General features: G+C 43.4%; 1 protein-coding gene across 1 annotated transcript in view; it reads right to left on the reverse strand.

The window, feature by feature from the left end:
- Window positions 1-1,492: 1,492 nt before the first annotated feature.
- LOC119450371 (ankyrin repeat and BTB/POZ domain-containing protein 2-like) overlaps window positions 1,493-13,373 on the reverse strand; it is a 113,731-nt gene continuing 101,850 nt past the window's right edge. The window contains 4 exon segments of the mRNA XM_049665836.1: window positions 1,493-7,320; window positions 8,091-8,509; window positions 9,743-9,811; window positions 12,211-12,398. Coding sequence (XP_049521793.1) covers window positions 8,138-8,509; window positions 9,743-9,811; window positions 12,211-12,398 — 629 coding nt within the window. The 3' untranslated portion in view covers window positions 1,493-7,320; window positions 8,091-8,137.

Consider the following 13,373-nt stretch of genomic DNA (forward strand, 5'->3'; position numbering starts at 1 on the left):
TGACTGTATAATAATTATTATTTTCCATTTTTAAGAAATGACTACGGCAATCTGTTTTATCGCACGCGAAGAAATTAAAGTTGAAAATGCGACGCGCTGCCTTTTTACTAACCGATGCAATTCACCCAGAGGCTGCAAGGTTCATTCGCTTTCGTGGGAAGCCTCCAAGCAAACTGTGCTCGGTTCCAGCGATGAGATTTCGCGCAAGGTAGCCCCCCCCCCCCCTTTTTTTTTTCAGGCAACACGTCATTACGCAGCCAGACGCGGCTGATCACTAACGACGGAAGCCGTGCAGCTGTTATGGCCAGTGAAACGCCGCAGCTGATAAAATTCACCGTCTTTAAACACGTTCTCTTGGTGGTGGCTATAGAATGTTGGATGCGTAAACCAGTTGAGATACTATGGCTATCTAATTAAAGCGAACCTGCATGATGGTGGTGAAAGGAAACGACCACCCCGTTCTCAAATATTACCGCCGTACAATTTGAATTGATAAACGGCACGTACTTTATCATATGTCAGGGAGGTCTCAAAATGTTTATTCAAGTAATAAAGCACGTACTTTAATAACAGAAGTCCAATAAAAATGGTCTGCTTATTTTGTAAAACAGTGACATGTTAACCATGTTTGTCAGTTATATATGTACATTTATAGATAAAATCTTTAGGCGCGTGAAGCGCCCCTACCAGAAAAATTATTAATTAAAGTGTACGACCAAATTACAGTAGCTTCACTTTGGCGCTCCATGCTGGAACGCGCCGCGGTTGATTTTTCGCCCTCTGTGGCGATCGCTGGAACTTAAGATTGTGCGGGGCCTGTTGTTATCATGAGAAAAGCCCGGTACCTCCATTCCGCTCACAGAACCCGTAGCAACTGCCAGAGGATTAAGCGCGCCTCCGCCTACTCTCCTCCTCCGCGACGCTCTGCTTCGCTCAGCGCCACCTGAGTGGCGTTGCTTTGGCTCGCGCTCAGTGCGCTTCTTCGTACTTTACCCGGCGCGCGATTATCTTCTCCCCCTCCAGGTGCCTTCCTCGTTCGGCGCACTCTTCCTTAGCAGCTTCGAACATCCCTTCGCCAATTTCACTGGCGGGCCACTTACGCTTGCGCGTAATAAAATGTAGTAGTCCACAAATGCTAAGTTCATAAAGTTTCGAATATAAACATACACAGTGATCACGAAATTAAAAAAAAATAGCAAAGAACATTTTTGGTAATTATGTATTTGCTGACTCGTGCGCCAAATTGCCTCGGCCAAAGAGCATAAGCCACCTGTGCAAACACCATTTGAGTAGCTAGCATAGCATTTTTAATAAAGTTACTGATAGTCTTTGTGGAACCTGTGTAGCAGTACGAGTATATACACAAAGCTGAAGTAAAACTTACACACCCAACACCTAGAGAGAGGACAGCGCAAACACAAGAGGAAAGCAGAGCAGGTGTCCAGATTGTGCGATGAGCAGATAATAATGAAACATAAAAGGTACGTTCTTCAAAATACTTTATTTTCAGTTCACAGATGTCGAAAACTGGTGTTAATTCTGTTACTCGAATGCCAGTAAGCCATCACGAGAAAGAAAGTTTTCGGAGCTGCAGAAGCTCCGATTGTTGCATTTGTGGTGATTTCACTCTTCTTTCTTACTTTTTTCACCAGAAAGGCTGTTCAAACATTCCGTTATGACCATCAGCAGCTACAGGACAACACATTAGATGCATCGAGTTCGCACGTAAAACAAACTGTGTGTTGGACAAAAGTTGGACGCGTGCACAACACAAACAGAGCCATATTTTGACGCTTTCCAAAAATCCCCCCCCTACAAACATTATGTGAGCACACCATTTGTCTTCTAGCCACCACGCATCGAATGCTTCGAGTCCACTCGTGGGTGGTGCCAAAAAGTTGAGATAATGAAGAAACGCAGCACTCCTGGCAACAAATGTTATATTCATGTGCAAGAAAAAACAATATACAAAGTTATCTACCATTTCCCCTCGGTGGTTGAATCTGCGCAGTAATGATGCTCGAAACCATGAATGTGATACGCACGTGTGCTTTTGAAAGGCAAGCGCAAAAATCTAATTTCGGTGGGATAACAGAAGTGTCTTATGTACAAAGTTCAAACATGGCGCGAGCGGTTCCTGCGCTTCATAAACACACAAAAAAGTAAATGGCGCGGAGGATGCGCACTGAGGTAGTTTGCCAACAAGGCTGTCTGAATGGCCACCGTAAAATAATAATGTTGAAAAAATGTAATAATGGGGAGCAGCGACATGAACAACTTCACGGGGATTTGGTGAGTATTTCTTTTACAATTTTGCTCAGATGTCTGCTCTTTGTGGTATACTCTCAACTTCACTCACACAAAATGTCGAACGGAGACGCTGACGTAAAATGATTCACCTTACGAAGACGAAAATGTGCATTTTGTTGCGGTCGTTGACCAGTGTCCCCTATTTTTTTTTTCAAAATCAGTGAATTAATTAGGCGTCCTCAATATGCACTTCAAAGTCCACAAAATGTTCTGCAATAAGGAAACTGCAACAAAGCTGTTACAGTAGGTCGAATAGGTGCACAATTTTCTAGTGAATACTGTGAATTTTCTAGTGAAGTACTAAAGCTTCTGCACAGAAAGCTTTTGTATCAAGCTTTGATTAGTTCCTGTGCCTGTTTCTCTTTTTTGTCTGTCTCGCCGAGCACCCACCATAACTGCGCCGGACCTAAATTAACACTGCCAATGTCGTCCCATGGCTAAATACAAATGTTGGTCTGCATATTATGTGAATCCTCCATGTATTCCCTAGCTTAAGCTACAATAATTCGCTTCTGTAGTCGAAATTCGTACATAGGTTTCTTTTTGGACGTCTGCACCTTGTAGATGTCTCAATATCTCTTTAGTAAAAAAGTTGCTTGATTGATGCGTTGAGTACCTTGTTGACTGTAAACATGAAGTCACTACATTCGGTTCAGAAGTCATCAACAAAAAGTACTGTTTCCATCCTCATAATGTAAAGTCGTTCTGGAATAAAGCCCAATGGCACTTATGCTACGGGAGATGTTCAAAGATTATATAACTTCTAGGCTCCGTAGGTGTTCCCGAATACTATGGGTGTGTCATCTCATAAAGGCAAAGTGACACGTATTATAAGGTACATTGCTAACGCCCCGAAGCTTAATATCGTTTGGCACACGAACATAAGTGAGCGTGTCAAAAAGTCGTTTCTTGTCCTTGCTGTTATTAGACTGAGGCCACGTGGCTATTAACTGTGTTGTGTCGGTCGTTTCAATAAAATGGAACGTTACAGTAATACAATGGCGCTTGCATATTGTGAAAAGCCTTTATCATGTAAAGGCCACCAAACTTGAAAAATAGAATGTACACACTTTTTTGGTCCCATGAGGAATGTTAAAGTTCGTAAGGAATCTTCGAGAAATGCTTTTTAAAGTGCACTAATATGCTAAGAAAACAATAGGCAAAGATAAATTATGAAAGATGCGTTAGTAAGCTGCAGCGAAAAGTTTCAAACTGACAACGTTTGGGCCGTCGTTTATTAAGGCACTTATTCAGTGGTGCATGATAATAGGATTGTGGTTATCTTGTTATCAGTGGCGTTAAGATTTATCCCCTCAAAAAAAAAAAGAGGCAATGACTCATTTGTCTTTTTTGTTTGCTTAGCAGGAAGAAGAAAAGACCCCTTCGTCAAGATCAAATCGCAACATTATCCGTCAAAAGATACGATGGAATAGAGTTAAGAGCACATGCAGTGGCTTTCTTGTTAACGTAAATCACCGGTAATTAGAACAAAAGAAAATCCTTTGCAACATTGAGCCCAAGATATTTGAGGTACTGAAGCTGCCAACTGCGGAAGAAATTTCTGATAAAGAACACACAAAGGTTCCTTAACGCAAGATGTGGTGTGAGCAGCAACTCCTACAAGAATCAATGGTATATTGTGTATGATAAAACTGCAAATGATATGTTAAAAGAAAACCCGATAAAAACCCGAAACCTCGAACACACGGCCAAGTCAGTAGAAAAATAGCAAGGACAGGTAAGAAGCGCCCCCAATAAACAGGAACGAACCCAATTCTTTATCGATACCCTTTAATGTCGACCTGCAAACCACTCCAAAACCGATGACACTGCAGATGACTGCGCTGCAAAAATGACTGTTATAACTGTAGTCCCCAGAAATACGATCACTATTGAAAACTCAATCCGCTTTCTTTTTTTGTTTTTACTCAAAAAATTCAGAAACTACGCCAAGTAGTTTCACTCGATAACGAGACAAAGTTAGCATGAGCTGTTGCCTAAGACAGTTAACGTTATCGCACGTGACCCCAGAAATGTGTTGGTGCAAAAGCCACGACCGCTGCAACACACTTATATCATTATTCACAGTTCTCTACTGGCTAACATGCCGAGAACTAGCAGACAGCGAAAACCTCCGCAACATACACAGCGATTCTTTCAGCACGGAGAAGAAAGCACTCGATACCGCTCCTGACGGCACAAAGACAAGAATACGCTCATCACTGCTTAGAATATGCACAAATATAAACACGCACACAAAATCGAGAAGATCAACGAATAAGACAACTTCGGACGAGTATTCTGCCAGGCCTGGACAATAAGGAGCATACAATTATTACCTTATTTTGCACTAAACTGTGCACCACGGAGTCGAAATTATTTACATACGGGAACGACTAAGATTAATTTGAATGGCAGCGACTCACAGCAACATGCTTTTTACAGCCCCTGTGAACCTGCGGCAGAACGACAACTCCCTAGACCACCAGGTCTTCATGCATTACGGTCCCGTTTCCTTACAGGCATACAACAGCAGTGCGATGCGTAGCGATTAAGTGGTTTTCTACAGCGCAGGCAATGAACAGACGTAGACAGGCCATATATATTCCAACAAACTTGGAGCACACTGAAAACACTCGATTGATCCTGGGCTGAATGTGTCATTAAAGGAACCTACCTTAAGTGTTGTTTAACTTGCTCTAAAATTATTTTTAAAAATAAATTCTAGAGGTTTACGTGCGCAAACCACGATATAATTATCAGGCACGCCTTATATATCGGGGACTCAGGATTAATTTTTGACCACCTGGGGTTCTTGAACACGCACCTAATACATCGTACACTAGCGTCTTTGCATTTCGCCCCCATCAAGATGCGCTTCCCGTGGCCGGGAATTGAATCCTCGGCCTCATGCTTAGCACTGCAATGTCATAGCTGCTAAGCCACCGCGGCGGGTAATTGTTAAATGCACTGAGTGAAGCAAAACTAACAAGCTAGAGCACGACTCCTTCATCGTGCAATCTATGAGGCGAAAAATATATTGTTTACGGTACGCCATAAATGCCAGATCATTAAACATCACCATAGCTTTTAACGATTATCAAGCACATCAACCAGGGTCCACCGCTTTCGCAGGAAAATATATGCTTGAGTGATGTATAAGCGCTTCTGTCTCAACCAAAGTGTCTTTGGCACGGACCATGTATGTAATCACTGTTACTGTAAAAGCGCATGCTACTTTCAGAGTTGTTGGTTGTTGAAAGCTGTATATTCTTTTTTTTCTACCACACGTAGAAGACAATATGCAGACAACAGAACACGCACAAACACATGTTCAAAAAACCCGAATGTTGATTTTTTTTTGTCCGAGCGTCACCTACGCTGTAGAAAAACTAGTTACTTGTCAAGAAAGCCATGTCGACGTCACTATGATCAGCCCATAGAAGCTATCAGATACCATTATCACCACACACCCACTAACCAGCAGAGTGCGCATTAGCCTTAATTGCACTGCCGTGCATGCACAGTTGGCACAAGGCACGGTGGTGGTAGTGCTTTAGCGGTCCCTCACCCAAACCGCTGTTTCATTATGCAGCTATAGCTTGCCGTAAGTGGATGCCACAAACAGTTACAAACAGTTGTATCATCATGTTGACACAGAGCTAGAACGTGTAGCACTGGCGAGAATTGTCTTGAGAAATCGTGGAATATGGCACCTAGGCCTAACGTTCATGCGACCGAGAAACAAAGTGTACCGACCGCACTGAGTTTGACGGCAGCCAATGTATGCGAGAAACGGAAGATGACTGCTAACGTTACCGTTACTGAGATATTAACAGTGACTGCGTTAAACAAGAGGCGTTCAGCGCCACCTAGCCATCACTCAGAACAACACACATTTGCTCTTGAACACATCAAAGTAAACCCACACAACATGGCACTACTATTTTGTTTTATAGCTCAAAATGGCAGCTACGTTGGTCCCAGCGTTTTAGAGTAGCAAGCCTAAAGGTTAAAGTTCAAAAAGAAAGCATGAAATGCACAGAATGTCTAACGACGACCTGAAGTTCCCCTTTTTACGGATTTATAGATAGTCTTGTTACATCTTAACTTCAGAAATACGTTGTACATGTCTAGCATGGTTTTTGTCGCCATGCTAGAGAGTCGAGACGCGATCAAGCTTTCTCCTTTTTCATGACACCCAGTGGCCGTTTTCTGGCAAGTACTTCGTGGAACTTTTTCGTACGCAAATGCAAGACCACGTAAGGATACAGGCTTCCTACAGCTAACCTAACAAAGACAGTTTGTGAGCAGCCAGACACGGTGCTCCACTACAATGGCTTAGCAAAGACCACCGACAGAATATATGAGCGCCAAAAAGTAAGTAAATGCCTTCATGTCACGACATCATCCTTAGGAAAGCACATGCGGCTGCGATTAGCCTTGGACATATAAAGTTTTATGAGACCACCGCAGAGACAAAAGATCCGTGCCGTAGAACTTAGCCTTAGCTGCCTCTTGTGAAGATTGTCAAAAGATGCGCACTTTGGACCACCACTCCAAGTAGGGTAAAACAAAAGTTAGGTTTAACACTTTTCACCTACACGTCACTTACAGTACTATAGGAATGCGTCCCTGTCACATAATTCAATGTTACTGTACCATTCGTACGGCATGAAATATTGAACACAGAGTGCCCCGAGTCTTGTCCACTAGTTGCTTCACCGACACTCTTAAGGCACGCTGGGCAGTTGTGTTAGTTCTCGAGAACATGTCCGAAGAAATATTGGCATTTGTAGACTTGAATGGTTCTTTACGACGTTACTGTCCGCGGAGCCGGTGGAGGTGCGCACACAAGTTCACAAGGCGGCCATCTTGGTGTTCTGGTGTTCTGACGTGTGCGAGTTGCATCTTGACCAGTTACTTCATTCTTTTTGTTCTTGTCACAGGGGCAGAGCTCAGGCAGGATGTCATCGCATGATGCGTAGACTTCCAAGTCACCGCTTACACCTGCAACGAAAGAAAGCACGGGGAATTGCTACGAGTTTAAATATCGCCTTCAGAGCACGAAAACCAAGTTAGTAAACACGACCCATCAAAACCTGACGCATCTAAGCTTCTTTACTAAGAATACGACAACCCTGGCTACTCCGAATTCACTCTTATACGTCTAAATGAGAGAAAGGGGAAGACGTTGACCATTTACAAAACCACATTTTTACGGACAGACTGCAAAGAAAGCCAAAAAGAAATACTAAACCAAATTAAACTCGTAAAACTTCGGTCAAAGTTTGTTTGGAGGACAAATGATGATTATTAGCAAAAAAAATTCAAATTTCACGCCCAAATCATGGCGCCGATTATGCCAGTTCCACATCGCAGATTTCACTGCACTTTCGTCCATTCCGGCCATATCCGTGAGAAAAAGGTTACAGCAAGTAGGGGTGTGCAAATAGTCATTTCTGATAACGAATCGAATAAGAACCGAATAGTGCCAGAAATGAATCGACACGAATTGAATATAAAATAGTTGTCAAATAATGAACAGCCATTTTCAAAATCAGTATATATCGATGTTCACGTCCTACTATTAATAACGTTATCAAGCTTTTTTAGCGAACGTTTCTCTATATCTAAGCGTTGACTATCAAAGAATAGGCTGCATTTTGTTTGTTTTTTCTGTTTTTATCTCCCCACTTCAAGGTCCAACAGAACTGGCAACCACCTTGTCAAATGCTTAGGCAGGCCATGAAAATGTACAGAATCATTTTGAATTTTACCTTGTTCATCTCGCGTCTGTTCAGTGGGCGTTCGTGTCGGCCTTCGGCTACTTGTTAGGACCGACTAGCCTCATCTTCGCATCGTGACCCGTGGAAGCTCTTTTGGCGGCGAGAGACTTGGACATGGCCACCCGCTGTTTCACCCGCGCCTGAAGCGTGAGCAGCAAGCCGCTGAGGACGTCGTGGTTGTGCAGGCGCTTGCCGAACAGCAGCTTGCGCACGCCGTCATCGTAGCTAAGCAGCGCAACCAGGTTCTGGAGCAGGAAGCCCTGGCAGTACTCCAGAAGCTGGACTGCGTTGTACACTTTGGCGTGCACGTATGTGGCGACCACATTGTCGAGGTCGACACAGTTGGAACAGCGCGCCTCGCAGAAGCGAACGAGGCCATCCAGTTGGAAGAACGTGGCAGCCGTAAGCAGCTGCGCAATTGAGACACCGGTGTTATGGCAAGTTCATTCAAAGATCAGTTCCGAAAGTTACATAGACAATGCCGATTGTGTGATCGTATTTGTGACCATATTGTGTCACCATATTTAAAGATTAGGTGATGCCGTCCTTCTGTGACTGTTCTTTTGGACTATGATCAGAAAACACCAAGTATCCTTAATCTCTCCCTGGCCAAGACACACTATCGTCAATTTTCAATAATCAAACAGGCGATTTGAGTACCATCAGCAGCCAGTGGTTTGAACACCATTCAAAGTTTAGCTGCAGCGTCACATCCACTACAGTTTGTAGATAAAGTTATAATTCTCAACATCCGCCTCGTCTTTTTTTTTCTTTCTCGCAAATACAGGATATGTGCATTTCTTCACGCTTTTATTCATTCAAGCTACATCCTATCTGTACCGTAATTGTACTACACTTTTGCAGTACAAATTGGGAACCAAGGAACAAAGTCAAATATTTTTGATCGTGCGGGATTACAATTGGCTCGTATCTACTCTTGCGTAAGAATGTTTTCGTGAGAATTAGGGTAAGAACTTTATCAATGTAAAAGCTTTGAAAATATGAGCCGCGAATTAAGAGAGGGAAAAGTAATGGCCATATCTGAATTGCCCTAATTTTCTCTGATCTAACACATAGGACACCGCTTACTCGACCTTTACTTTTAATGAAATAAATAGCACCGATTATTGAAAAGGATGAATCATTTATATACAAAAAAATTAATAGCAATCAGTTCGTCAAAGCCAACCAATGAGCCAATGTTTGCGTAGCATAGTGCGTGAGCCAGCATTTTTGGGTGTGAGCACCACTATCACTGAACCGTAATAAACTGATAAGATATGCACAGTGGCGCACCGACGGGGGGGATTTGGGGGTTGTAACCACCCCCCTGAGGCCGACTTAACCCCTTTGGTTTACCCCTTTTCTTTCCTTACGCATTCGAGTACTACAACTAAGATGTAAGACGCGCAATCGTCTGCACACTCGCAAAAAGCCCCTTTTTTGACAATTTCCGGTGAAGAAATCGAAATTAGTGCTGTTTAGATGGTGCCCCTTTTTTGACAATTTCCGGTGAAGAAATCGAAATTAGTGCTGTTTAGATGGTATTGGCAAACTGTCAACCCCCCCTGGCAGAGATCCTGGGTGCGCTACTGGATATGCAGTAATGTTTACGACGTCATAAATGACGCACGTATACGTACCTCAAGCACATCATTTTGGTCGATGTCAAAATCTTCGCAGCCGCCTTTGTACAAGTACTGCATGACAAGCTGCAAAGCAAAAGATGCACGCACGTGTACCGCATTTGCCAGCGCTAAAGAATGAGCATACGATCATTTAATATCTTAGATATTTAGTGTGGAGCACAACCTGCGGGCAGCAGAATTTAACAAAGCGGTAATGCGCAGGAAGACATGCAAGCAGACATGATGCAGTTGTCCATTGCTGCACGCCAGCCGCTACTGACGTTTAAATAAATGCTTAAGTGAATAGCATTCCTTGCAAAGGGCAAACGGTTAGAAAACTAAGCGAATTCAGGCAATTGTACACATGGCATTGCTTACGGGAACAACGTATTTGTTGCACGAACAAACATCCAGGTATTCCATTTTTGTTCTCACGTCATTGCAGTGCATCTTGAGTTATCTTTTCGCAAGCACACTTACCGGTAGAAGAATTATCGCACGAAGAAAAAAAAGGAGGACAAATGGGTACAGATCGAGAGGACGGGTGCCAACCATCAGCTAACTTTATTTAATTTAACACCGCAATCATTATCAATACTACTTGCGTTACTAACAACAGCAGCCCCTCTGACAATATTAACAAAAATAAACAACTAAATAACATTTGATAAAACATACATCTCTCAGCAATTCGACCATTAGAACATCGGTAAATGCCCTATCAAAAATGATATTTCATTATCAAGATGACCTTGCGCTGGTTTACTGATATGTGTTGATCCCTGTTGCCTGATGTAGAAAGCCTCAATCGGTTTCCTTGAGATTTATTGTAGCTTCTTGCAATGAAGCTCGTGTGCTAGTACGTAGGGAAGCTCCCACGGCAATTGACATGCACAGTCATGTGGATACCGCAGCCCTTGTTCGCGTTTATTCTGTATTCACGCACCCTCTAGTTGAAGCATCGCCCAGTTTGGCCGATGTATTCCTTACCGCGGCTGAGCCGAATGACATAAACAACGTCAGAAACGTACCCTATAAACTTGGCAATCTTGTTAATTCTGCACTGTCCCTCGTCCCTTTCCCTTAATTATGATGCAAATCTACGACAATTTGCAGCATTAATAATGGAATAGTATTAGTAATGTTTGTGGTTATAAACGCTCGTCTCCCTGCCCGAATATCATCCGTTATAGTTGGCATCTGTCCTATAAATGTGTGTTCTTTCGTCCTAGTTTTCTTGCGTCTAAATTCTACCAGTTTGTTTGGCCAACTAGCTCAAGCAAAAGCTCTACTGTGCTCTAACCAGTTGCCATTGGCACAGAACAGATGATGAGATGTGCGGTTTGTAACATATGATTAACGCGTCCCATATAGAGTGCTGCGAAAATGCGTGCTCCCGCTTCAGTTATAATTATAAACCCTAGTGGGTGCTTTAGCTACAAAACTTAGTCATTTCAGTTATTAGTTATTGTTAGTTAAAGTACTGCAGAGTGATCTCATTTGATAAGTAATATAAGAAAAGCTTCTATATTCAAGCCCAATGATTTAGCGGTAGCCATTCCTGCCAAAATATGTGGTTCAGGGGTAATATGCAGTGGCCCCTGATATCATTGCAGGAAACTTATTTCCAATACTTTCGTTATGCGGCCTTCCGGTCCTTCATCAGCACCCCCTGGCCTTCTTATCCTGCCCTAAGCAATCATTGCTGTCAACCTGTTCTCGCCGTTGCTTCGTCACATACTCTCAGCTCGGTTCTGCGGCTTACACCTCCACCTCACACGTAGCCGTGTGCCGTCGCCCTATCACTTTTATGGCGTTCGGCCTTAGCCTCCTACTGGCGCACAGTCTCGGCATCACATGCAAACATCGGCTGCACTTATATTTCATGCTTATGACAGATTCTCTTCGATGAAAAGAAACACATTGGAGAGCTCATGAAGCGGCCCCGTGATAGTTCGCACTGGTCTCAGTGGTGTTTCCATGTGCGGTGAGAAGTTTTGAAAGAGCCGTTCTTATACACTTAATAAATTCTCACTATCCTCCGCAGAGATGCGCGGAAGACGTGCGGCATCAACCGGGCCAACTTGAACCAAGACGCCGATGGTACAGACGAACAAATGTGTTAAACTTTCGGAAGCGGTGGTACTCGATCTGCTTCCGATGTTGGAGTATATCCACGGCCTTCTTAGTGTAAACTATGCAATCAGGGTAGTGCCAGCTTTGTTCACCATCCCTGACCCACGTCATCTCCCGGTTCTGCTCTAACTAGACTCGCTTGCGACTGAGCCTTAATAAAGTAAAAATTTTGTCGAACAAAATTCGTGGTGAAGGCGAGACGAAGCAAGTTGAACCACTTCTGTACCATTTAGTTCTTGCACAATTTAGCTGCGCAGTCGGCTTGCAGGGATGTATGACGACATGAAAACGCATCCAGACACGGCACGACCTGAAAGCGCTAGAGCGGAATGAGATCGAGAACGTACCTGGAAGATGTCATATCTTATGTCGTTGATCTGGACAACAGGCGTGCTGCCCTCGGCCGCCTTTGAAGAGAGCATGGCCTTGAAGCGAGGTGACGCGTTTACCAGGATTATTTTGTGCGCATAGAAGGCGCGTCCTTCGACACGGAATTGCACGTCTGACATCTCAGGATTGTTGACATACTTGGGGTCTGTAACGGGGAGACAGCAAATAGAATAATCTTTCATGCTAGCTCCAGTTTTGAAGCAAACGTTTTCACAGAGCGCACTGATAAATATGTGGAAAGCAAGACAAAAGCTTACACTGAGTTCGGGATATTCAATGTTTGAAAAGAGTGAGCAAGCACGCCGAAGCGTGTACTGAAAAATCTCGAGCCTGCCCTCAAGCCTGTGAGTGCACAAATGGAAAGTGCCCACTTTCCATTTGCAGAGATGTACTCATTGCTCCCACCACCGTTTTGAATTTTAGTGTGCAAGTATACCTACAAACCTATAAAGTCGGGGGACTTCAGGCCACACCCTGCAGATAGATGAGCGCACTTCGTCTGGGCGATTATAATTTTCCGCAAATAATTGCTCGAACCGATGAATAATTAATTGTTTGAGCAGGTCGGTGAAAACTGTCATGACATGCAGACATTTTGTGCCGTAAGAATGCATTCAAAGGTGGGGTTCTCCTCGATATCATGCTGAATATGCCTATTTTCATTCGGTCACCGAAGCTAAGCAGCATTGTGCTGCGTCAGTACTTGACTTATGTATAACAAGCACTGACGGGCCCCCTACAGCCGCGGTATAGTTGAGCTGTGCCCGCCTTGAGCTATACAGCTGGAGTGTCCACGGCGGAAGTGCCCAGCTCGAATACCTTAACAAGCACTGTTTTCTCTTTGTTGTCTTCGCCCTACTTGAAACTGAATGCATTGATGACAGCGAGGCTAATCCTTAGGGATGTGCGGGTACCGAATCGTAGATTTCATTAAATATCGAATCGAATCAAGAAAAAAAAAAAGCCAAACATCAAATCAAATATGAATACCAGAAAAGTTTTTTAATGTTGAAAATCTCGGAAAAGAAAACACGGTGCTGCACTTGTTTGAGAGTCTCTTAGCATTGCATAACAAGAATTTCGCAAGTTATCTCTAACTAAGGAACATAGAAATCAAGAT

The sequence above is a fragment of the Dermacentor silvarum genome, chromosome 4 (assembly GCF_013339745.2).
Source record: "Dermacentor silvarum isolate Dsil-2018 chromosome 4, BIME_Dsil_1.4, whole genome shotgun sequence".
Taxonomy (NCBI): domain Eukaryota; kingdom Metazoa; phylum Arthropoda; class Arachnida; order Ixodida; family Ixodidae; genus Dermacentor; species Dermacentor silvarum.